Source organism: Panthera uncia (genome assembly GCF_023721935.1).
Source record: "Panthera uncia isolate 11264 chromosome C1 unlocalized genomic scaffold, Puncia_PCG_1.0 HiC_scaffold_4, whole genome shotgun sequence".
NCBI lineage: Eukaryota > Metazoa > Chordata > Mammalia > Carnivora > Felidae > Panthera > Panthera uncia.
Genome location: NW_026057585.1, coordinates 80720688 through 80744951, shown reverse-complemented (window position 1 = coordinate 80744951; position 24264 = coordinate 80720688). Strand labels below are relative to the sequence as shown.

The 24264-nt window shown below is 52.3% G+C and overlaps 4 protein-coding genes across 7 annotated transcripts; 2 read left to right on the top strand and 2 right to left on the bottom strand.

Annotated features, from left to right (window-relative positions):
- Positions 1–15: 15 nt before the first annotated feature.
- Positions 16–6932, bottom strand: TMEM234 (transmembrane protein 234). 2 transcript variants are annotated; one of them, XM_049617602.1, is made up of 5 exons: positions 6878–6918; positions 6430–6581; positions 5578–5644; positions 763–855; positions 16–491 (listed from the first exon to the last, which is right to left on the bottom strand). In XM_049617602.1, exons 1-5 carry the CDS (start codon positions 6891–6893, stop codon positions 397–399), a joined length of 423 nt encoding a protein of 140 aa, XP_049473559.1. In that variant the 5' UTR covers positions 6894–6918; the 3' UTR covers positions 16–396. The 2 variants fall into 2 exon arrangements, with proteins under 2 accessions (XP_049473559.1, XP_049473558.1); XM_049617601.1 differs by lacking the exons at positions 16–491; positions 763–855 and adding an exon at positions 1887–4737 and having other exon boundaries at positions 6878–6932.
- Positions 6933–6945: 13 nt separating this feature from the next.
- On the top strand, positions 6946–14252 carry EIF3I (eukaryotic translation initiation factor 3 subunit I). The gene is made up of 10 exons (XM_049617597.1): positions 6946–7014; positions 7120–7212; positions 8318–8405; positions 8717–8782; positions 9904–10053; positions 10143–10270; positions 12986–13096; positions 13216–13305; positions 13611–13684; positions 14151–14252. The coding sequence occupies exons 1-10, from the start codon at positions 7012–7014 to the stop codon at positions 14245–14247; spliced, it is 900 nt and encodes a 299-aa protein (XP_049473554.1). The 5' UTR covers positions 6946–7011; the 3' UTR covers positions 14248–14252.
- A 192-nt stretch (positions 14253–14444) lies between these two features.
- Positions 14445–20814, bottom strand: LOC125912826 (myotubularin-related protein 9-like). 2 transcript variants are annotated; one of them, XM_049617592.1, is made up of 11 exons: positions 20725–20814; positions 20259–20575; positions 19973–20081; positions 19607–19732; positions 19318–19491; positions 18590–18816; positions 17081–17242; positions 16762–16903; positions 16459–16679; positions 15018–15169; positions 14445–14935 (listed from the first exon to the last, which is right to left on the bottom strand). In XM_049617592.1, exons 2-11 carry the CDS (start codon positions 20441–20443, stop codon positions 14802–14804), a joined length of 1632 nt encoding a protein of 543 aa, XP_049473549.1. In that variant the 5' UTR covers positions 20444–20575; positions 20725–20814; the 3' UTR covers positions 14445–14801. The 2 variants fall into 2 exon arrangements, with proteins under 2 accessions (XP_049473549.1, XP_049473550.1); XM_049617593.1 differs by lacking the exons at positions 19973–20081; positions 20259–20575; positions 20725–20814 and adding an exon at positions 19854–19931.
- Positions 20815–20868: 54 nt separating this feature from the next.
- FAM167B (family with sequence similarity 167 member B) lies at positions 20869–24237 on the top strand. Of its 2 annotated transcripts, none has more exons than XM_049617600.1 (2): positions 20869–22891; positions 23566–24237. In XM_049617600.1, the coding sequence occupies exons 1-2, from the start codon at positions 22631–22633 to the stop codon at positions 23794–23796; spliced, it is 492 nt and encodes a 163-aa protein (XP_049473557.1). In that variant the 5' UTR covers positions 20869–22630; the 3' UTR covers positions 23797–24237. The 2 variants fall into 2 exon arrangements, 1 of the variants encoding a protein (XP_049473557.1); XR_007454844.1 differs by having other exon boundaries at positions 22808–22891; positions 23500–23660.
- Positions 24238–24264: the final 27 nt, after the last annotated feature.

Genomic DNA, 24264 nt, shown 5'->3' with positions numbered 1-24264 from the left:
GCGGGGGCCCCTGACAGCCCTGGCTGGCTGTCTCCATGCAGTCCGTGGAGCCTGCTGCTGTGACAGTCCGGATCAGGCCATAGTGACAGTGGCTGGGCTGGGGGCCTGACATGAAAGCACGAAGAGGGCTGCTGGGGCAGAAGGGTCGCTGGAGGAGTGTGAAGTCTCTTGTGCTAAATCCTAGCAGTCGAACAGATCTCGGAAGCTACAAAACCCTTTTGCTCCAGTTCTCTTGTGCAATCCACCACGAGGTAGCTCTTAGCCCCCTAAGAGAGGAGGACGCTGAGGCTCAGGCAGGGAAGTGCTAGGTCCGTCTGCTGCACCTCACGTGAGGCTGTACCTCACGGCTCAGGGGCTTCCTGGAGACAGAAGCGCTGCAGGGTGGCATCGGCCCACTCAACGGGCAGACAGTTGCCCCTGGGTCTTGCTCACGGAGCTTGTGACGCAGAGTGTAATTCCTGCCATGGTGAGCACCATGCCTGTGAATGCTCCTGGGAGAATGGGCAGAAATCGAGGGGCTGAGCCCAGCCACGCTAGGAGGAGCTGGTGCAGGGCTGGGCGCCCAGCTCAGATGGGGTCTGTCCCCAGAACACCCAGGGGAAGGAAACTCTGATGGCTCTAAGGAAGAGCTGCAGAAGAAAGGGGTGGGATGGGGAAAGATCCTCTCTTCCCCTGCCCTTGGGAGATGGCTCTGGAAAGGACTAACCAGGGGTGGCAAGGCCCAAGTAGCGGCTTCCTGCACTTGCAAGCAGTCTAACTTACCTTTTCCACCAATATCTTCTCCAAGGACCTTCCCAACAATCAGTGTGAAGATGATGGCCAGAGAGTTGCTGATGGGTACAGCTAGGGTCAGATCTGAGTGATCAGAATGAAAAAAAATCTCTGAGATGCCAAAAAATGCCTTTCTAGGCACAAAACAGTTTATCAAGACAGCCTGTTTAAAAAAAAAAGAAAGAAAAAAAAAAGTATCTCTTTCCAGATGAAATCAGAGCAAAACTCAAGATTCAAGCCATGTTTCCTGACTCTAAATTTGGTGCTCCTTCAATTCCAGCATGAAGACCTGAACTATATAGTGGTCGGTGACCACGCGGTTGGCTGATAAGGATAAGGTCTTTGTACTCAGAGAGCTTCTGAGATCCCAAGGGTATCTGGACAGGCCACAAAGCCCAAAGGATGCAGGAGGACGAGTGCAAAAACACAGTCATCACTTAGTAAGTGCAAATTGTGTGCTGGGTGCTTTGTATCTTACAGACATATCTTACAACACTGCAAGAAGAGCGTTGTCATTTTGTATAAAGAAAACAAAAGCTCAGAGGGGACACATAAATTGAGGCCGACTGAGAATGTTATTTATTTATCTATTTAGTTTAGCTCATTTATTTTTTGAGAGAGGGAGAGAGAGAGAGAGAGCAGGGGAGGAGCAGAGAGGATCCCAAGTAGGCTCCGCACTGCCAGTGCAGAGCTAGATGCAGGGGCTTGAAATCACAAACTGTGAGATGATGACCTGCGTTGAGATCGAGTCAGAGGCCTAACCGACTGTGCCACCCAAGTGCCCCCATCTTCTTAAAAAGTTATATTTTAGGCTATTTAAGAAGATGGGGGCGCCTGGCTGGCTCAGTCGGTACAGCGTGTGACTCTAGATCTCAGGGTTGTGAGTTCAAGCCCCACGTTGAGTGTAATGCTTACTTTAAAAAAAAAAAAAAAAAACGTTTTAAGAAAATAGACCTCATGTTAAGTGTGCTTATTACACAAGCGTACAAAAAAAAGTTTAAATCAGAAAATGAGCTACTTACAATGACAAGACTAATAACTGCCAGGCCAACTGCTCACGTTGGCTCCTGAGTCAGCTCATTCCTTCCCAGCATTCCCGGCCTCACCTGCTTCAGGAAGAGGAGGAACTGTCCTGTTTCTCATCCCGAGAGTCCCCACCATGGATGGCATTCCCCACCCAAGAAACTGACCCAACTACCTACTCAGAGCTGCTTCCTGGGGCTCACACACCTTCCGTGGAATGCGAGGACTGCTATCGACTGGTGTGCAACAGTAGATGGGGAGGGGAAGCAGCATGGGGCTGTGGAAGAGCAAGGGCACTGGAGTGAGGCTGACCTAGGTCTCCCTGTGCCGCCTTGGTTAGGCCCTTGACCTCTGAAGTCTACAAGTACAACAATGATAGCAAGGTGACAACGCCTCCGCCTCCGTACCACACAGCGCTGCGGTAAGATAAGATGGGATAATGTGTCTAGCTCCTGGCTGAAGATATACATCTTTGATAAAGTGACCACTGTTGTTGATTACTAGAATAGACAGGTGCTAAAAGATGGATGTAGAGCAGGAGAGGAGATAACAGGACCCTAACGTTGCCATCTGCTCAAAACTTGGTAAGGGGCTAACTGCAGTCAGCTGGCATTCTTGGGCAGCAGGGAGTGCCAGAGGCTTTCAAACTTGCTTTTATTTATTTGCTTTTCAAACTTTTGGGGTTTAAGTTTTATTTAAGTAATCTCCACACCCAACAGGGAGCTTGAACTCACGATCCCGAGATCAAGAGTCACATGCTCTACCGACTAAGCCACCCAGGTGCCCAAACTTCCTGTTAAATGATGTTTTATGGGGCGCCTGCGTGGCTCAGTCAGTTTAGACATCTGACTCTTGATTTCGGCTCAGGTCATGGTCTCACAGTTTGTGAGATTGAGCCTTGCATCGGGCTCTGTGCTGGCAGTGCGGAGCCTGCTTGGGATTCTCTCTCTCCCTCTCTCTCTGCCCCTCCCCACTCACTCTCTCTCTCTCTCTCAAAATAAATAAACCTTGTTTAAAAATGACGTCTCAGGACACCTGGGTGGTTCAGTCAGTTAAGCATCTGACTTTTGATTTCGGCTCAGGTCATGATGTCACAGTTCGTGGGTTCAAGCCCCACATCAGGCTCTGTGCTGGCAGTGCAGAGCCTGCTTGGGATTCTCTCTCTCTCTTCCTCTCTCATTGCCCCTCCCCTACTCATGCTGTCTCTGTCTCTCTGAAAATAAATTTTAAAAAATGATGTCTTATGAGAAGCCCCACATGTAAAAGGGATAAATGTAGCCTCTAGTTGAAGCTGAAGTGGTAGGTCTTGAGGTCAGCCTGTCTCCTCACCCTTCTGTGGCCTCTGAGGGGTTCTCCAGAGCTCTCTGGGGCCTGGGTGAGATTCCATGGGAGACGAAACCACAGCAGGGGGACTTCTCATAGTTAAGTTCAAGAACATAAACTTGGAGTAATACATAGCTTCAAATCCTTCTGCACTAACATGCTTGACTTCAGAGAAGGGAAATAAATTGCCCCAAGTTTTGTAACTTCATCTCCTACACGGATATCATGTCTGCTTCATAGCATCATGATCACAATCCAATAGAAATCCGGCGTCATTTCATTGCACTTCTCTTGTTGGCACTTTGCAGATACTGTGTATTTAACAAATTGAAGGTTTGTGGAAACCCTGCATCGAGCAAGTCTATCGTTGTCATTTTTCCAACGGCATTTACTCACTTTGTATGTCTGTGTCACATTTTGGTAATTCTTGCAGTATTTCAAACTGTTCCTTATTATTATACATGTCATGCTGATCTGTGATCAGGGATTATGACTTGCTGAAAGCTCAGATGATGGTTACTATTTCAAGCAATAAAGTATTTTTAATGTTTATTTATTTATTTAAATTTATTTATTTTGAGAGAGAGTGGGAGGGAGGGGCAGAAAGAGAGGGAAAGAGAGAGAATCCCAAGCAGGCTCACCGCTGTCAGCATGAAGTCCTGTGTAGGGCTGAAACTCACGAACTGTGAGACCATGACCTGAGCCAAAGTCGGACCAACTGAACTTAACCAACTGAGCCACCCAGGTGCCCCAGCAATAAAGTATTTTTTTAAGATTTAAAAAAAAAATTTTTTTTTTTTTTTTTTTTTGTAAGAGAGAGAGAGCACATGCACACAAGTGGGGGAGGGGGAGAGAGAGAGGGAGAGACACAGAATCTGAAGCAGGCTTCAGGCTCCAAGCAGCACAGAGCCTGACACGGGGCTCAAACCCACGATCCGAGCCAAAGTCAGTCTCTCAACCGACTGAGCCACCCAGGCGCCCCAAGTATTTTTTAATTAAAATATGTGCGTTGTTGTAGCAGACATGATGCTATTGCACACGTGATAGGCTACAGAATAGTATAAACATAACTTTTTGTTTTTTAATTTTTATTTTAAATCTTATTCTTTTTTAACTTTATTTTTTATCTGTTAAAATTTACACCCAAATTAGTTAGCATATAGTGCAACAATGATTTCAGGAGTAGACCCCTTAGTGCCCCTTACCATTTAGCCCATCCCCCCTCCCACAGCCCCTCCAGTAACCTTCTGTTTGTTCTCCATATTTATGAGTCTCTTCTATTTTCTCCCCCTCCCTGTTTTTATATTATTTTTGTTTCCCTTCCCTTATGTTCATCTGTTTTGTCTCCTAAAGTCCTCATATGAGTGAAGTCATACGATATTTGTCTTTCTCTAACTGATTTCACTTAGCATAATACCCTCCAGTTCCATCCACGTAGTTGCAAATGGCAAGATTTCATTCTTTTTGATTGCCGAGTAATACTCCATCGTATATATATAGACCACATCTTCTTTATCCATTCATCCATCCATGGACATTTGGGCTCTTTCCATACTTTGGCTATTGTCGATAGTGCTGGTATAAACATGGGGGTGCATGTGTCCCTTTGAAACAGCACACCTGTATCCCGTGAATAAATACCTAGTAGTGCAATTGCTGGGTCATAGAGTAGTTCTATTTTTAGTTTTTTGAGGAACCTCCATACTGTTTTCCAGAGTGGCTGCACCAGCTTGCATTCCCACTTAAATCTTATCCTTGAGTAAACTCTACACTCAAACTCACAACCCTGAGATCAATAGTTGCATGTTCCACATACTGAGCCAGCAGATGCCCCTAAACATAACTTTTATATGCACTGGGAAACAAAAAAATTCATTTGCCTTGTTCTGCAATATATGTTTTATTGCGGTAGTCTGGAACCAAACCTGCAGTATCTCTGAGGTATGGCTATAAAATGTGTAAAACTAGCACAGTATCTGATGCAGTAGAGGACAGTCATCAATCAGTGGGGGAAAGGAAATTTATATTTATTGAGCTCCTACAGTGTGCACCAGGTACTCTGCTAGATGCTTCTCACACACTGAATTTAATTCTCTCAATGGCAAGAAGACCATCGTTTGAAACCAGCGCTCAATTAAGAGACTTACACAGGGTCAGACAGGTAGCACACAGTGGAAACAAGAGTGTCAGCGCCAGCCATTAGCACAGCAAAATGAACCTTCCCTCTTCCTCTGCTGCTGCGCAAGACCGCCGGGCTACAGATCAACCCAAATGCCTGGCAGCATACTCATAATCAGCCCACTGTGCCCCAACTGCTCAGGGAAGAGGGTGCAGAGAGGGAACTGGAGATAGTGGGCTCTCCCTCACTCATGGAAAAAAGGTGTTTCAGGCACCCTCCCCAAGTGACTCTTCTGGGTGGCTTCCACCACTGAGCATGGCAGTTCTAAGTCAGAAACCCACCTGTTGATGCCAAGGTGAGGTAGTAGAGAAGGGAGCCACACTGGTTGAGGAAAAAGGGCATCAAGTACTGGAAACAGAAGAAATCTGCAGTCAGTGTGATGCTGGACTGAGCAGCATTGCCTTCTTTGAGCCTCTAGCTATGCCTTTCTTTAGAAGGAGGGGTAGCTATAAGGGCCCAGAGAGTGTTTAGCCTTCTGAAAAGGACCCTTCAGGGCAGACAGGAAGTTACTGACTGAACTCCAAGCCTTTGCCTTGAATGCCCCTCCCACAGCCCTGCTACTCCCATCTTCCCCCTCCAGCAAGTCCCTGAGTGCCAATGTCACTCCCTCCAGAAAGCATTCCCCCAGGATCCTAGCTCTAACCTCCCTCCTGTGAACTCAGGAGGCACCTAATCTGTACCTATTTCATAGCCCTTAGCCCAGAGAGGTGGTTGTGTCTGTGTCTTGTCTTACCCACTAGCCTAGACGGCAGCACTGAGGTCAGGGGTAGTTCTCTAGATCTTCCCACCCCAGGGTCAACTTAAGCCCCAAGTCCTCCCTTGGAAAGGTCTGTTGGAGGGATCACCATAATAAAACATTAGTAACAGCAGCCATAGATTGAACACCAATTGTGTACTAGTTAAGTGCTTTATGTGCCTCACCTCACTGAATCCTCACAACTACCCTATAAGATGGTTACCATTCTTTCCCATTTTACAGATGATGAAACTGAGGCTCAAGCAGGACAGGTGTCTCATCTAAGAGCTTCCAGCGAGTAAGCTGGTGGGGAGCAGACTCTGACTCAGATTTGTTTGACTCCAGAGACCACATTTTTAGCAGCTATGCGCGAGAAAGGGGCCATTCACAGACGTACCTCAGTGTTCAAGAAGAGGGTCTTCATCTCCTGCAGCAACTGCCGGGCCCAGGTCCGCTCATGAACTTGCTGCAGGCGGGAGGAGGCCCGCTTCAGCAGCGGCTGTGTGCCACCCCACAGGGCAGCCACCAGCACCAGAGCTAGCACCTGCCCTGGATGGAGACGCGAGTGACCCTCACCCCCACCAAACTGCCGCCCGCGGGGCCCAGCCCTCCTCTGGCCTCCCCTCCTCAGCCAGCCGCTGCCACATCTCTCCTTCGCTCTCCAACACCCGGGGTGACACTGGCGAATAGGGCAGGGCCCTGGAGGCCGAGGAGATGGATCCAGGAGCCCAAAGTTTGGGGCTGGGGCTGGGACAGGGGTCGAGGTTAAGTGGTGAAGGTGGAGCAAGAAATGAACTCGGGGCAAGGCTCGGGAAGCCCCTAGAGGGGCGGGGCCGCCTACCCACCTAGAGATGCCGCCATGGCAACGCCGCTCCCGGCCACTTCCGGGAGCTAAGGGGCGGAGACCCACAATCCGGAAGTGGCGCTAAGCCCCTTCCGGTCCCACTCACGTTGCTGCTTTCCTTTCGTCAACGCAGGGATGGTGAGTTCCCCTGAGCTGGGGTGTTAGCATGGGGGGGTCTTTGGGGGTCTGGAGCTGGAGCAGGGGCCGATATTTGGCGGTGACACTCCCGTCTTGTCTTCACAGAAGCCGATCCTGCTGCAGGGCCATGAGCGGTCCATTACGCAGATTAAGTACAACCGCGAGGGAGACCTCCTCTTCACGGTGGCCAAGGACCCTGTGAGCGTCGGCAGAGGGCGGGCCGGCGGGACCTTGCAGCAGGGGCCGAGAGGGGGCGAGTTCACTCTCACTGGGCGGTGGGTGGACAAGCCAGTTTTGCCCGAGAGGAGAGACCATCCCGGGAGAGAGCATTTTACCGGGAAAACGCAGTTGTTGGTAGAAGGAAGGAGTAGCCAGGAGGAAAAAAGCCACAGACTATTGTGGAAGGGGGACGGAGATGAGAGTCAGCCCCTTCAGGGGACTGGGAAGGGACCATTCTGAGAAAGAACAAAACTATTCTTCCAGGTAGGGGAACACACCATCTCTAGAAAAGGACAGCTGATCCTTGGACTGTGAGGGACAACAGAGGATTTATGGGGGTGTCCCTGGGCTCATTTCAGTCGGTCCTTCTGGGCCCCATCCCGCCTTTCACTGAGTGCAAACAGCCTCTCACAGCACTGCCCTTTGAGGCACCTCCCTATGCAAGACGTTAACTCTAGTGGCTCAAAGTGGGAGTTGGGAAGCCTACAGACCTGATTTGAATCGTGACTCCCACGTCCAATAGCAGCGTGACTTTGAGCCTGTCATTTAATCTTTCTAAACTTCATTTCCTTTTTTATACATTATGGGTACAAATAGTACCTCCCTCGTGGGGTTGCCTTCAGGGTTAAATGAGATTCAAGCAAGGAGCTTAGCACAGTAAGTACCTGGTGTGTATGAGTGAAGAATTGTTAGTCATTTATATTTTAAATCCCTTAGACACCATTTTATTGAAGCTTCACAGCTACCCTTTGAGGAAGGTATTATTGTTGTGGCCATTTTACAGATAGGAAAAGAAGCTCAGAGGAGAGAAGCACTGTATTTGAGAGTTTGGGGGAGGACTGGGACAATGGCTTGGAGATGTTTTTGCAAGCCTCCTGGTGCCCCTGCCACTTACCTGCAGGAAGGGGGAGAATCTAGGAGTTGTTCTTTTTACCAGCAACCTGCTGTTTCCCAAGAAATGAGCAGGAGAGGATAAAACGTGGCCTCAGTAGAGGCTGTGGAGGGTTCCTGGGGAACCTCTAAATAGAAGGCCATTGCTCTGCTTGGGATGTTTACCACGTGTCGCTGTCATTAACTCCTCCAGATCGTCAATGTATGGTACTCTGTGAACGGTGAGAGGCTGGGCACTTACATGGGCCATACTGGAGCTGTGTGGTGTGTGGATGCCGACTGTATCCTTGTCTTTGCTCTGAGTCTGTGCTCCCAGGGTCTGCCAGCAACGGAGAGGCCGCCAACTTGGAGTTGAGAGTTTGGGAGGATATTGTGGGTCTAGGGAACGATATCTACCTCCTAATCCCCAGTCCGTACCCTGGTTGGGGGAACAGTCAGGACAAGTTGCAGTTCTAGATGAGGAGGGTAGAATGCTCCGAGGTAAGAGAGGAAGAAAGGCTGGCAGGGGCTGAGTGGGGAGGTGATTCAGTTGGTGTTCCAGGAGGACAGGGGCTCAGGTGAACTGGGTTCTATTTCTTAACACCCTCTTCAGGGGACACCAAACATGTCCTCACCGGCTCAGCTGACAATAGCTGTCGTCTCTGGGACTGTGAAACAGGTAAGCCTGGATCGTTTACTTTTTCCTCAAACAGCAAGAACCTACAGTATACCTGTTTAGGTGAATACGTTTTGGGCAAGTAGAAATCCAGACATGGCTCCTGTTCTGAGGAACAGGAAGCAGACAAGGAAAGGATAACAGACAAGAAAAGAGGTGCTACACAGGGCACCTGGGTGGCTCAGTCGGTTGAGGGGCTGACTTCGGCTCAGGTCATGATCTCCCGGTTTGTGAGTACGAGCCCCGCGTCAGGCTTTGTGCTGTCAGCATAGAGCCCGCTTTGGATCCTCTGTCCCCCCCCCCCCCCCCCCGCCCCTCCCACACTCTCTCTGAAAATAAATAAACTTAAAAAAATAAAATAAAAGGAGGCACTGTGGTGAGACATAAGCCATGTTGGAGAAAGCACAGAGCACTGTGGAAGGCCAGAGGGGGGCAGCTGATGTCTGGATTGGGGACGGAAGCAACCCGGGAAGGTTTCCCAAGAAAAATGTCATGTGAGCTGGGGTTTAAAGGATGAGAAAGAGGTCATCAGTTTGGCACAGACTGGAACGAAAGCATGGCAAGTGTCCTGTCCAAGTCATCTGATCTGTGGGGAGTTTCTGCTTCTTAGGAGATGAAATAGGAGAGAAGATGAGGCCGGCAAGGGTCAGAATAGGCCATGAATGACAAACTCAGGAGCTTGGCTTTTTTCCGTCAGACTTGGTGTGCTGTCCCTCAGCGGGGCAGAGCATGTTCGGTTTTAGTAAACTCTGGTGGCGGTGGGGAGCATTGGAAGAACAGACCGAAGACACGGGAGCCTATGAACTTGTTCCATTGAATAAATATTTACTCGGCACCCAGTTCTGTGCCAGCTCTATGCTGGGTACTGGAGACACGCAGAGAAATTCTGAGAAGACAGATACATTTGCACTCCGCTATGAGAGCAGTGCCACAGCGGCAGGATGTCTGAGGAGAGACAGAGAGGAAATTAAAAATCTTGAGCCAAAGCGTAGCCACCAAGGTGGCGGTGGGTTGGGGTCACTAGACCAGGAGAAGCAGTGAACAGGAAGATAGGTAGATGTAGAGAGTGTCGTCTTCTCAATGGCATTGGACAAGGGGTAGCCCAGGTTTCTGCCTGTCTCCAGGGAAGCAGCTGGCCCTACTCAAGACCAATTCAGCTGTCCGGACGTGTGGCTTTGACTTTGGGGGCAACATCATCATGTTCTCCACGGACAAGCAGATGGGCTATCAGTGCTTTGTGAGCTTCTTTGACCTGCGGGATCCAAGCCAGATCGGTGAGGCAGAGCTTGGGGGGTGAGGACCGGGGCTGGGGTACGGGGCGTAGCTCCAGAGCCCAGGGCCTGACCTCTTCTACTGCACACAGACAACAACGAGCCCTACATGAAGATCCCTTGCAACGACTCCAAGATCACCAGTGCCGTTTGGGGACCCCTGGGGGAGTGCATCATCGCGGGCCACGAGGGCGGAGAGCTCAACCAGTATAGTGCCAAGGTGAGGAGGTGGGTGGGGCCCAAGTCCACCAGAACGATTCCCTTCAAAAGGCAGGATAGCACAGCAGTGAAGAACACCACTTTTTTAGCTGTGAATTTAGGCAAGTTACTTCACTGAGCCTGTTTATCTGTAAAACGTTGCAAGGATCAAAGGACATCAGGCATTTGAAAAACTTGTCACACAGTACTCTGGATAGGTTAATAATGATCACAAGTAAGCATTTTCCTGCCACTACTGAGTGCCATGCTGGGCTCTTAGGACAAAGACATGAATCAGACATGCGCCCTGTCCCCAGGGAGACGGACTGGCAAACAGCTAGCTAGCACATGAGTCAGGTTGTGAGTTGTGCCACCACAGAGGTCTTGAGCCAAGCACAGAAAGTGCCCTCCGTCACAGAGAAGGTGGCACGTACATTAAGCCGTGAAGAATAAATAGAGCTTCAAGCAAGAAGAGAAGGCAGTTCCACAGGTGAAAGGAACAGTGCACACAAAAGCACAGAGTTAAGGGAGTAGGGGGACTGGTCAGAAGAGAGTCTGGTGTCATTGGGACACGGTATTGGAGAAGATTTTTCGAGTGTCAGGAGGTAAAGGAACTGTGATTTTCCTTTTGGTAGCGGGGAATCTTCAAATGGTTATTGCTGATCAGATTTTCTCTTCAGAGGCTTTTGCAGGCATAGTTCAGAGAATGGACCTGAGTGAGGCAATAGCTCTGGAGGTGTGGAGCACCTGAGAGTCAAGAGATGTAGGGGTGACTGATGAGATGGGGGATGAGGACAGGGCCAAGCCCAGGCTGTCTTGATTTCTTGTTTGGGTGCCTGGGCAATGCTGGAGGGCACTACCATAAAGGTTAGTCAGTCACTCAGCAAACATCGGCTGTAGTCCACTAGGCCCCAGACCTACCTGCAGAAAGGGAATGGAAACCAAATCAAAGGCGTGAATCATGCTTGATGCCAGCAAAGAGTGGAACTGATCTGTGCCTTCGGATAGGCCTGACTGTAAAGCTGGTGTGCTTATTCCCCGAAATACAGGAGCCAGATATGTCCCTACCATGTGTCCACATTGATGAAGGAGACAAAAATACATCCTTCCCACAGAATAGGTAAAAATAATTCAGGAATGGGGCGCCTGCATGGCCCAGTCGGTTGAGCATCCGACTTCAGTTCAGGTCATGATCTCACATCGGGCTCGCTGCTGTCGGCACAGAGCCCGCTTCAGATCCTCTGTCCCCCTCCCCCCCTCTCTGCCCCACCCCCACTTGTCTTCTCTGTCTCTCTCAAAAATAAAATTTTTTTAAAAAGTTTAAAAACTAGGGCGCCTGGGTGGCTCAGTCGGTTAAGCGGCCGACTTCAGCTCAGGTCATGATCTCGTGGTCCGTGAGTTCGAGCCCCACGTTGGGCTCTGTGCTGACAGCTCAGAGCCTGTAGCCTGTTTCAGATTCTGTGTCTCCCTCCCTCTGACCCTCCCCCGTTCATGCTCTGTTTCTCTCTGTCTCAAAAATAAACGTTAAAAAAATCAAATAAATAAATAAAAATAAAAAGTTTAAAAACTAATAGTAATTCAGGAAAGGGGCACCTGGCTGACTCAGTCCATAGAGCATGCAATTCTTGATCTTGGGGTCGTGAGTTCAAGCCCCACAATGGTCATAAAGCTTACTTAAAAACAACAACAAAAATAATTCAGGAGAGGAAAGGAAAATTCTCTGAGGGTCTAGTGTGTGTGAGGCTCAGTGCTCAAAAGACCTTTTAATCATCTCACCAGTGTCTGCACAATGTAGACCAGGTTCATGTCACAACGAAGTCAAACAAGACACAGTCCCAGTCTCCCTCTAGTGAACCTCGGTGGTGGGCTTTTAGTAATCTTGTTTTCTAGATAGAGAAGTTGAGGCACAGAAAGGTGCTTTTGAGGGCAGACTCTCAAATTCTGCTCTTTGTACTGTACAGGCTAGCCGGTTGCTGAGTGGGAAGGGAAATCAGGAGGTGAAATGGCCCTTGGAGAAGATCTAAAAAAAGCTGGACACACAGCAGTGCTTGTGGACTGTGACTCCACCCCTGGCTGGGGAGGGGTGAGCTCAGGCACTCTGCCCCTTACAGGTTGCACAATCTCCAGCGGGTCACACCATCGCTCTGAGCCTTACTTTCTTCCTTTGAAAATGTCCTTTAGGGGCGCCTGGGTGGCTCAGTCGGTTGAACACCCAACTGTTCATTTCCACTCAGGTCATGATCTCTTGATTCATGAGTTCAAGCCCCGCGTCAGGCTCTGTCCTGACAGAGCCTGCTTGGGATTCTTTCTCTGCCCCTCCCCTGTGTGCTCTCTCAAAAAAAAAAAGAAAAGAAAGGAAAGAAAACAGGTGTTGAGTATATAGTACAATGCTTGGCAAATTGTGACTGTTCACAATTCAGTGACTGTTGAAAGGAGTAAGTGAAAAGTGCTCTGCCCTTGTAATGTGCTGATTAATTAATAGGTCCATAGGTGTGTCACCATAAGCATGTATTTTCGTAGATGGACTACCAGTGTTGATGAAATGTATACGTGGGCCACGTTTGGGTGTGGGCTTTGGAGGGGGTAAATGTTAGTTCAGGGAATACTTAGGCCATCCCAACCCAGACCTCCCTTCCCCCGGCTGGGACAGGGGGCAGTATAGAAGCCCTGCTGAGCAGTGGGGCCTGTGGAGGTCAGGCCACCCAGAACCTCACTCTTCCCCTTCCGCCTTCCCCAGTCTGGAGAGGTACTGGTGAATGTTAAGGAGCACTCCCGACAGATCAATGACATCCAGTTATCCAGGGATATGACCATGTTTGTCACTGCCTCCAAGGACAACACAGCCAAGGTGAGCCTGGGCAAGGGGTCTGGCAGGGGGCTCCTCCCACCATCCTGCAAGGCTTTCAACTTGCCTGACTTCCCCGAAGAAGACTCCTTTTACAGATTGCTTTCCCCTGTCTTCTCCAGCTCTTTGACTCCACAACTCTTGAACACCAGAAGACTTTCCGGACAGAACGTCCAGTCAACTCAGCTGCCCTCTCTCCCAACTATGACCATGTAAGGGAAGCACACCCAGGCTTCTGCTGAAGCCTTGGACTGCTTCCAGCATCTGGGTGTCAATGGAGATCTGAATTCTGGAGGAAATAATGTCAGCTAGAGAGGAGATTCCCAGAGCAATGATTCAATGATTGGGCAGCCCCGGGGGATAGGGCAGGAGGTGGCTAAAGTATCTGTTGGGCCCTGCCCTTAGCATCCTTCCAGTCTGTTGTGGGAGATATTAAAAGCTTATGAGCTGGGGATAAGAAACAGAAAATGGACTTGCCTGCCCTTTGGGCCTGTCTAGCTTTTCTTCTTCCCTTCAGGTGGTGCTGGGTGGTGGTCAGGAAGCCATGGATGTAACCACCACCTCCACCAGGATTGGCAAGTTTGAGGCCAGGTAAAGGAGGGGGGGGGAGCTCTTCCAAGTCAAAACCCCATGGAGTGTCTTTCATGATGGACACAAACCATATACCCGAGACTTCCCTTATTTCTTTGGCTGCTAGGAGGTGCAGCTAGATTTGTGGCCTTCCTGGGACAGGTGTGTGATACAGCAGTTACAGCATGACCTTGGACCCACTGTGAAGCCCTGGACACATCCTTGTGTTTCTCTGTGCCCGATTATCGATCGTATAATGGGGACAGCGATAATACACTTACCTCATACAGTTGTACAGATCAAATGCATGAGTTAACGAGTTAACACTTGCACAGCACGCAGTAAGGAAGTTAGCTATCCAGTCTGCCCCCCCGTCTTATTTTGTTCACATTCCCCACTCTCTACTTTGCATTTGGGGAGTGGTACGTCCAATGTGTCTCGGAAGGAGATGGAGAGTGAATTGTCCCTTCCCACCACCCTCCTCCAGGTTCTTCCACTTGGCCTTTGAAGAAGAGTTTGGAAGAGTCAAGGGTCACTTCGGACCCATCAACAGTGTTGCCTTCCATCCCGATGGCAAGAGGTAGGGCTCCGTGCAGGGAGCTGAGCTTAGCCCGGGACTGGCCTCTATCCCTTTACCATGCCCTGCCCGACAGGCCTGTCTCCCTCCCCCAGAGGGGGCACCTGACTGGTCCCTGGCTCTTCTCTCTCCAGCTACAGCAGCGGTGGCGAAGATGGTTATGTCCGCATCCACTATTTTGACCCACAGTACTTTGAGTTTGAGTTTGAGGCTTAAGAAGCTTGGATCTCCATCAAGACCGGGGAAGTTTCTGGGCCTGGACTCACAGAAAGTTTTGGACTCTGAGAAATAAATTAGTTTGGAAATAAATGGCTTCTGGCGAGAAGTTTTATGGGAACTGTTAACATCATTTTCCCTTCTCATTGACACCCAGGGAGCTGATACCAGTCATGGATATCTTTATTATTTGGACCTTCTCCCCCACACTACGGACACTTCAAACCTGGAGCTTCGGTATTAAGGGCTAGGCTGGGTTGCAGGCACCGTCATCCAAGGCCCAAAGTACTGAGGGACCTGGAGAGGTCTCAGGAACGTCTCAGCCACTATCCAAGGAGCCAGCCCTTAAAGTTGGGGCTCAGAGGCTGAAACTGTTGGCTGAGAGAGCTTGGTCTTCTCCTTATCTGTCACTATTTGCCACACCTTCTCCCATGCTACCTCTGAAGGTTCAGGTGGGCGGATCCAGCGCAGAAATAGGCCTGAGGAGGAGGAGGACAGATAAGGAAGCTGAGCAGAGGGGTTAGCTAGCTCCCCAGGGAAGAAGTTGGGGTAAGGGGTCACCTTGCCAGAGTCGCAGGCTCTGGAGCTCCACGGAGGGCCAGATGGCCAAGGGATTGGGGGCGTAGAGCGGGTTCCGGAGTTTCCGTTGCTCTTTTGGCTGGTTGAGCCCAGACCACAAGGAGTGTGTTCGAGTCCTCACTTCACAAAGGCATCTGTAGGAAGTGAGTTTCCAGACTCAAGCTATGCCTTCTGGGATTCTGGGTTGGGGACCCTGGTTAGTAGGGTGCCAGCCATCCCGGGGCAGTGATAACCTCTCCTTTTTCCTGCACATGTTCTTGCCAGTCAGATACATGTACTGGTCACTAGAATAAAGGAGAACAAAACAAAGTCCTAGTTGTTCAGGGGTTCCACTTAGTTCTGCCTGGAAGTATCAGGGAGGCTCATGAGAATGTGCCACTTGGGCTGGGTCTGTCTGCAGAAGTTCACCAGGTGCGCAAAAGCGTGGAAATACTCAGGAGGGGAGACTGGGGCCGAGAGCAAGAAGGTGGGAACAGGCCCAAGTGAATGTTGGCGAGTTTTTTTAAGCTGGTGACGGGAACTACAGCAGTGAGACGGCTGTCCCAATAGCCTACGTGGGAAGGAGAGTCTGGACTGGGGTTAGCAGGAGGGGCCTTTGACAGGAAAGGGCCAAGTAAGAAAGTTTTAGGAGAAAGGCTGTATATGAAGGACAGGGGAGAGGGAGTTACACAAAGATAACCATTTCTAACCTGGATGACCCAGTAGTGGAGTCAGCGAAAACAACATGGGGGATGGGGACCCAGGCAACTAAAGAGAACAGTCTCATCTCAGACCGATGAGAGATGGCTCTGGGGGGGCTTGGGAGCATATGCAACGAGCCAACCAAATGGTAAGAACAACCACTGCTTGTGTGCCAGGCACTGTGCTAAGCACTTCCCATGCCTTAACTCCACTAATCTGCACACAGCCCTGCTCCACAGAGATTGTGGCTGCCGTTAGAATCCTCTCCTTGCTACAGATGGATAGAAACTGAAACAGGTTTCCTAGGATGCCCCAACAGGTGAGTGGTGGAGCTGGAAGTTAAACCCAAAACATTTGACTCCGTTTTCAACCTCTACACCATTGCTTCACTAGAATCGACCCTGCAAGTGGTAGGGAGCCCCAGAAATGATTTATTTTGCAGCAACTCTCCCCATCGGTCCTTGTTTTTAAGCTAGGGGTGCACGTGCCCTTGGTTCTGGACAGAGTAGGTAGGTCTGTAGGATTGGCCTTGGACCCATTCAAATCTGGGTTTGCAGAAATTAGGGGAAAGGGTGGGGTTTGGAGGCAGGGGAGGGAGGAGAGAACACTCCAGAGTTTTCCCCAAAGAGAAACTCATTCAAAAGGCAAAGATGCCTTCCAGGGACATAGGTGCTGACACAGCAGGTGTCTGACCCCATCCTGTGCCTGGCCCCTGACTCACCTTGACACCCCCTTAGCTCACCTCTCCTTTTCGCTGTTGCAGAGGAAGGTGCCAAAAGGGGAGGCATACGCGTGCTCAAACAGGGCCAACAGCAGCCCCTCCCCAAACTCCAGTGACAGCGGGAACTGGCGGCCCAGCTGCCACACGCAGTCCAGGAAGAGGAGAAAGGTGGGTGCCTCGTGCTTGGGACGGGCATGGGAGAAGGCCGAGTGGGCACAGCGCAGCTGGAAGGGGTGGCCAGCCTGGGAAAGGGGTAGAGCCATGGGCGCAAGGAAACAGGGTTTCTGGATAGAGGGGCTGGGCTGGGGCTGAGTGGCCACTTACCTGGATCCACTCCCGCTCCACCAGTTCCTGGAATCCAGCCATGGTCCGGCTCAAGGGGTCCAGGATGAGCTGGGCCAGCGAAGTCACAAGCAGGGTGCTATCTGTGCCTTCAGCCCCATGCACCAAGATGCAGGCCCCTTCCCTGTGGGCCAGGACTTATTAACTGGCCAGTCCCTCCCTGCCTGGGGTGGCCGGGCCAGGAATCGAATGGGCCCATTTCTAGACTGTATGTGCTTACTGAGACGTGGTTGTGTGCCCAGGGGTTGAGAGCCCTGCCCGTCCGCCGCCCTGTTCTCTGCCTCGTAGGGTGGGGCCTTACCTCTCCATGCCCTGGGCTGCTAGGCAGGCGGTGCTCAGTGCCTCTTTCACATGTGCCAGCCAGCAGCAGCCTTCTAGTCGACAGAGCCAGCTGTCCGTGCTCTGCTGCGGGTCCCCACAGGCCTCCACCAGGCGCACGAAGCTCTCCTGTAGAGGCTGTCCCCTGCACAAGTGGGAATCTGGTCATCCCATCTCCAGCCCAAGCTCTGGTGAGCACAGCCTGGGAGCCAGTGCTCCAGACCAATGAGGGAGACAAAGAACCCTCAGAGGAGCCCATTCGACAAGAGGGACACAGGACCCTTTGGGGAGCTCACTTAATCTGATGGGAATGATGCAGTATCTTTGGGGATTCCCCAATCTGATGGAAGAGACCCAAGACCCCTTGGGGGAGACCTAGTCTGTTTGGGGGGGTACCTGGGGAAAGGTCACACAACTCTGTCGGAAACAATGCCATGGGAAACGCCCAATTTGATGGGAGCAGCACAGTACTCCCTGGGGAGTCCCCGTCTGACAAGAGAAACACAATACTCTTAGGATTCTGGTATCTGCCCCTACTTCCCAGAAACTGCTCTGCTCAAGATCACCAATGTGACCTCCCACCAGAAAATCTAATGGAGATTTTTCCAGCCCTGTTTAAAAGCCTCCAATGGCTCCCCTCTGCCTTTAGGATAAAGTCTAAGCTCATAATCGTGGCATTCAAGACCTTTTCTCTGGTCGCTGTCACCCCTTTAGCCCCATCTCTCTCTACACTCTACCTCACACTCTATACTCCCACCAGACTGACATACTTGCAGCTCCCAGGCAGGGCAAATGGCCAGGAACTCTACAGTTTTGTCCACCTGCAGTGTCCTGCTCTCTGGCTAACTCCTCTCCGGTGTCAGGTAAAAGGGATGCTTTCTTTGCACTCCCCACACACAAGAGAGGGGCGCCTGCTCTATGCTGCTGCTTATCACACTGAATCCTAACTGCCAATTTACCGCGGATCTCTCAGCCACGTCTGGGCTGGCCACCATCTCAGCCTCTGGTGCTCAATCAACACTGGCTGAATAAAGGAATAAACGGGTTTGTATTCTGGACAGGGGAGCTTCCTCAAAGCACAAAAACTCCCTTAGGACCTCCTCTCGGTACTACCAGCACCTGGAGACCCAGGCAATAGGGTACAGGTGTGCAGGTCCAGCACTCAGGGCAGGGCTGGGACCAATGGGGAAGGGTGTGTGTGTGTGTGTGTGTGTGTGTGTGTGTAGTGTAGTTGCTCCTGGAAGTCAGTTTAATGTAGAGAGGCTTTTTCTTTTCCAGGCAGAGTTGGGGTGCCTGGAGAGAAATGAGATCTGTCAGTGGGGGTGTGCAAGTGGGGATGCCCACCTGGTGGGATGGCTACCCGGAAATGCCTGACAATTCCTAAGGTTCCTGGGAGACACCCCCCTACTCCTACTCCCCCCCCCCCGCCCCCCGCACACGTTCATGGAGAGTCCTGTAGGAGACCGCCTAGGAGAGGACGAAGACCCTTCACCTCTCCAGCGGCCGGTGCAGCCTTTTCCAGCCAGAGTAGGCGGCTTTGGCCTCGGTCCCGCCGCCAGTCATGCGGGCCTGTTTGGCGGCCTGAGACGAGCGCGTGTCCACGATGAAGCCCCGGGCCCCAGGGCGAGCCCCCGCCAGCACAGCTCGCAGCAGCTCCTCGTCCTCAGCGCAGCGCCTTTTCTGGGGACCAGTCAGGGGCTGGCTGGAACGTACCAGCACCTGCGGACCGGGACTGCGCTCCGGAAGCCGTAGCCACCCAGCCTTGGCTTGGGGACTCCTCTCCCGGAGCCCCGAGGGAGGGTCTACACACTAGGGCAGGTCTAAAGCTGGCAGGGGCAGGCCGGAGCCTAGGGCCTTGGCGGCAGAACTGGCCGGGCGCCGGGCCCGGCCCTGGGTGTGTTGTCAGAGGGGAAAGGGACCCGAAGAGTAGGCCGTGGACGAGTCCAGGGTTGACAAAGAAGGGACTAAGCTCAGGGGGCCCGACCGGCCGGGGGCGGGGCCCGGGATTGGCGACACTCCGAAACTGGGGAGAGGGGCGGGGTCAGAGTCAAGGAAGGCCGGAGGGGGCGGGGCCTGTTGGAGGCAGGACTGGACGCGGCTAAAAAGGGTTGGAGCCGGCCGGCGGCAGCCGCGCTGCGAATTGGCCGGACCGGTGCAGAAAAGGGCCAAGAAGGACTGCAGTTGGTCCAAGAGGCAGAGTCTGGGGAGGGGCGGGCTCACGGTTCCGCTGGGCGCGTGGTGGTAGCTGAGCACAGGGAAGCGGCCTCCCTGGCGGAAGCGGGCGCTGCGCGCCAGGGCACCGTCGTCCACAGAGCGAGGCACGATCACCGCGCGGGGGTAACTGGGGCACACGCTGAAGTCCTCGTTCACCTCGCTCAGCCGCCAAGCGTTGGTCTGCGGCCCAGGGAGAGGCGAAGGCCAGGTGTAGGGCACCCAGTGAGTGTCCGGACCCCACGCCCCTTCCAGGCGCGGCGCTCGCACAACCGTGGGCCCCCAGGACCTCACCCACCTCGCGAGCTACTCGCTTGTAGTAGCGTTCGGGTGGGTGGAAGTGCCAGGCGTCGCCCAATCTCAAGCCCTTGGGACGGTAGAAGAACGGAAAGGAAGTGATGACCGATTCCAAGGAGGACAACGCCTGGGGAAGGAAGTTGGGCGATCTGGGCAAAGTCGGAATCATCTCACCCGCACCCTCCCAGCCCCTTTCGCCCCTCAGCTCCCTCCTCTGCACTTACTCCAGACCACCCTGCGTCCCTTACCATTGGCTACGTTCCAGGGTAACACTGGATGCTGAGTCCCCTTGCGCAGTAGCCCCCGTTTACTCCTCTCGTTACGGAGTAGGGGTAGTTTAGGGGCCTCGGGTGCACTGCTTGTGTACCTCGATGGACCGGGCGATGTCCAGCGACGCTTCCACGCCCTCTATTTCCAGCTGCAGCACTCGGAGGTCCTTACAGCGCAACGTGATGGTGCCGGAGTCGCTTGCGACCCTGGGGATGGACGGGCTTAGGTTAGTGTCACCCGCCCGTCACCAGGGGAGGAGAAATGAGTTTCTTAGGACTGGACGTAATGCAAGGGTGCAAGGGCTCCAGCTGCTCTTGCCCTCCCCCCTCTCCTCCCGGAGCCGCAAACTCCCTGACTACGGGGACGCCCCCGCCACGTCTCACCGCTTCTCGATAGAGTCTACGCTACGCAACAGCAGCAGCCACAGCTCTGAAGTCGCCTGGGGCCCTGGCGACAGCAGCAGGTGGTGGCCGGTGAGGCATAGCGTGCCACGCAGTGGGGGTGCCTCCGGACCCCTCAGGAGCTTGGCTTGGGCCCGGCCGGTACGAATCAGGTCCGAGAACTCCATTCCGCCTGGGGTGGGCCTAGGGCCCAGCAGAAAGACTCCAGGAGCGTCAGGCGGGGCGAGCGCGGGCTCCGAAAGGGACAGGAACTAGCTGGGCAGCTGGCGACGCCGGCAGGACAGCTGTTAAGGAGGCCCCTTGGAGGAAGGGATCGAACAGTTTCACAGGAATTTCCCCCTCCTACTGCCAGCACCTCTTAGCGAGGAACCCGGCCAGAACCTGTTAAGGAAACCTCAATTTCATCATCTGTGAAATGGGGAGAATAGTCTTGCTTAAAGCCCGTTACCTCGTGTCTTGGTCGCAGGTGGCACTTAACAATTTTGTTTTTTTAAAACTCAGGTGCTGCCACTCTCGCTGATTTAAAAAAGAAAGAAAAATACCATTTCTTGTACCCTGGTGGAAGGGGTTGGAAAGTGTGGGTGTGAAACTGGGAACTGTCTACTTCCTCCCTCTACATCTGAGGCTGGGTGGGGGAAATCCCTTAGTCCACCTTAAATGCAAGCAGCTGTGTAGCTGGTGCCCCTCCCCCACCACAGCTGGAAGTCGCTGCCTGTGGGCGCCCTCTATGGGGGCCACTTCTGGTTTAGTCTTGCCCTCCGAAGCCTCAACTCGGATCACTCCATCCTTCCACCAAATATGAATTGCCTGTACACTGAACTGGGCCCTGTATTTAGTGAGAGGACCCAAGGATGGCTGGAGAAGGTTCTGTTCATTAGGATTTTCAGTCTAGCAAGAGACACACACTTAAGCTGATAAATTACAAGAGTTTAAAGGATTTACTGGAGGACCCATCCATCCATCTATCCATCCATCCAATTATTCTTTCATTTCTTAAATGATGCCTACACTCTGTTAAGTGCTGATTACTAAGAAGAGTAAGACAGATTCTTGCGTTCAAAGGGCCTTTTGGTCCATTAGGTTTCACATGTCTAGAGTCCAGGCACACACACACACACAAAACCCTTCTTTCAACACACACACACACATTTCATTAAACACACACACAAAGAAAATAAATCATAGGGGGACACCCATAACATAAACATAAAATCGGAATAATCTGTGAAAGGAACCAGACATAAAAGAATACAAATTGTAAAATTCCACACCAGCTGGGATGGGAATTCGTTAGAAATGCAAATTATCAGGCCCCACCCCATATGTCTCTTTTAACAAGCTTTCAGGAGATTCCCATGCACACTAAAGTGTGAGAACCATTGGAAAGTACACAAAAAGGCAAAACTAATCTTTGCTGTCAGAAATTATGGTAACATTACCCTCAGGAGAGTAGTGACAGGCCAGGAGCACTTCCTGGATGCTGGTAACACTCTTGCTTTGTCTGGGTGCTGGGTACATAAGTGCATTCAGTTTGGGAGAATTCAGCAAGGCATGTATTTATGATATGTGAGTTTTTCTGTGTGTATATTTCAAAACAAAATTTTAAAAAGGGAACAGCTCTGGTTGAAGCCCTGGGAGGGACAGGAAGAGAGAGGGTTTAGGAGCCCTTCTACGGCTCTGCCTTTATCCCATATACAGTCCTTAAGGGGTTTCCAAGGGAACCTAAAGTTCCTTAAAGTATAGCTTGAAATCAATCATTGATCTGTCCCAATAGAGAGTCAGTGACTTGTCCAAAGTCTCACAGAGCCAGCACCAGAACCCAGATCTCCTGACTCCCTGGCCAGGGTTCTGGACACTGTTCCTTTGCTAAAAGGCCAGTGTCATGAGTGAGGATGGCGAGGGGGAACAGCTCACCAGCCTCTGTCCAATCCCCACCCCTTAACTTGGGTCTTGGGAAGAAGGCCAAGACTCTAGTGTGGATGATGCTTTTCTCATCCTGGAGCAACTTCCGTTCTGGGAACTGGGTGTCTCCTTCTGGGCAAAGACAATAAAATTCATCCAAGGGGCTGGAGGAACAGGGCTCCTCCTGCCCCCACCCGGATGAGCATCACGTGGCTCCTGGGTTAGCAGGCCAGGAAAATCCCAGCCCTTGCACACTTAGCCTCCCATACCCCTCTATTCACCCAGCCTGGCACACTCAGAGAGACCAGACCCACCTTGAACGCTCACCGTCACACATTCCCTGGCACAGTTCCATCACCTTCAGCTCCTGCCACCTCTCCCCAGCAATACTGCCACCCTTTCCCAAATTCCCAGAGCTGCAGCCTTGCCCTGTCACTCACCCCAAATCCACCATGTCCCTGGGGCCACTGAAATTCCAGGCAGTAGGTGAAGAAAATGAAGAGGATGAGGAGGGAGAGAGCCTGGACTCCGTGAAGGCACTGACGGCCAAGCTACAGCTGCAGACACGACGGCCCTCATATCTGGAGTGGACAGCCCGGGTGCAGAGCCAGGCCTGGCACAGGACCCAACCGAGACCCGCATTGGGGGGCCCTGGGACCCTCTGCGGCTTCGACTCAATGGACTCTGCCCTAGATTGGCTCAGACAGGAGCTGGTGAGTCAGGTGGGGTGGGCGGTCTTGCAGAGGGCCTAAGGGCCAGTCATCCTTAGGACCCAAGAACAATGGGTGTGGGGAGGGGTTGAGAATGGACCTCAACTCCAGCAACTGCCTGCTCCTGTTGCTTTGTCCTGGGGCTGAGGAGCCATGAGTGGACTTGTCCAATGTTTTATCCAGGGAGCCTTGCCAAAGCAGGATTCCATCCAATCTATCTTCCACCGGCTACTCCTGTGGCTCTGGGGACAGAGCCCTGGCACCAGTTATAGGTGGGGAAGGTATGGCCTCCCCCACTCTGGGAATTGCTATACCTCAAAGATGCAGTGAAGGACAAAAGGAGGCATTGACCACACCGTAGGCAGAATCTGAGGAGGCGAGCATTACATAGGTGGCTCATAACCCAATATGTGGGAACAGAAAGAAGTCCAGGCTCCAAATTGGAGATTCCGCTTAGTTGCCCTGGGGTGGGGCCCCAGGCACCTGTATTTGTTTAACAATCTCTCCTTAACTTAGTTTTAGAGCAAGATCTGAGAGACGGGGAGGGATCAAGCTGGGGCGAGAGGGGGTGGGGAGGCCACAGCCTGTGCGAAAACCCAGGGTGTTGACAGGAAGGGAAGAATGACGAAAGTGGCTGAGGACCAGGCCAGCAGTCTCACGCCCCCTCTCGGCCGCAGCGGGAGATGCAGGCTCAGGACCAGCAGCTGGCAGGACAGCTGCTTCGGCTGCGGGCCCAGCTGCACCGGCTGAAGGTGGACCAAGCCTGTCACCTGCACCAAGAGCTGCTGGACGAGGCCGAGCTGGACCTGGAGCTGGAGCCGGGGGCCGGCCTTGCCTTGGCCCCGCCGCTGCGGCACCTCGGCCTCACGCGCATGAACATCAGCGCGCGACGCTTCACCCTCTGCTGAGCCACACCTGCACCTCCTGAGACCTCCCGGGAAGGGGAAAGGAGGGGTGTCCCAGAGGTGCCAGCACCTCGCAAAGCGCGCTGGGAGGGTTGGGAGATCACTCAGCTTTCTGGGAGCATAAAGGCCCCTGCTGCCTTAGCTTGGGAAGAGGGAGTTGGAGGAAGGGGAGAGGCTCGCCGACCCCCAAGCTCTTCAATAAAGACCCTCTCTGCTTCCCGTCAAGGTCTCTGCAGTCATTTATTCAGGCCCAAGGTCGTTGTGTGTCATCTGTAGCTGGGACCAGGGATTACACTGCAGGAGAGAAGGCCCAGGTGGAGATGAACAGAGGCACCCCCCTCTCCCCCTAGCTCCTGCTCTATCTCCCTATTTTACCAAGATCAGAGCTGGAAAAGAACTTCAAATCCTAAATCACCCCCATGAAGGTGACCCGTCAATGGGCAACTGATGAATGCAGGACCTGGTGGACCT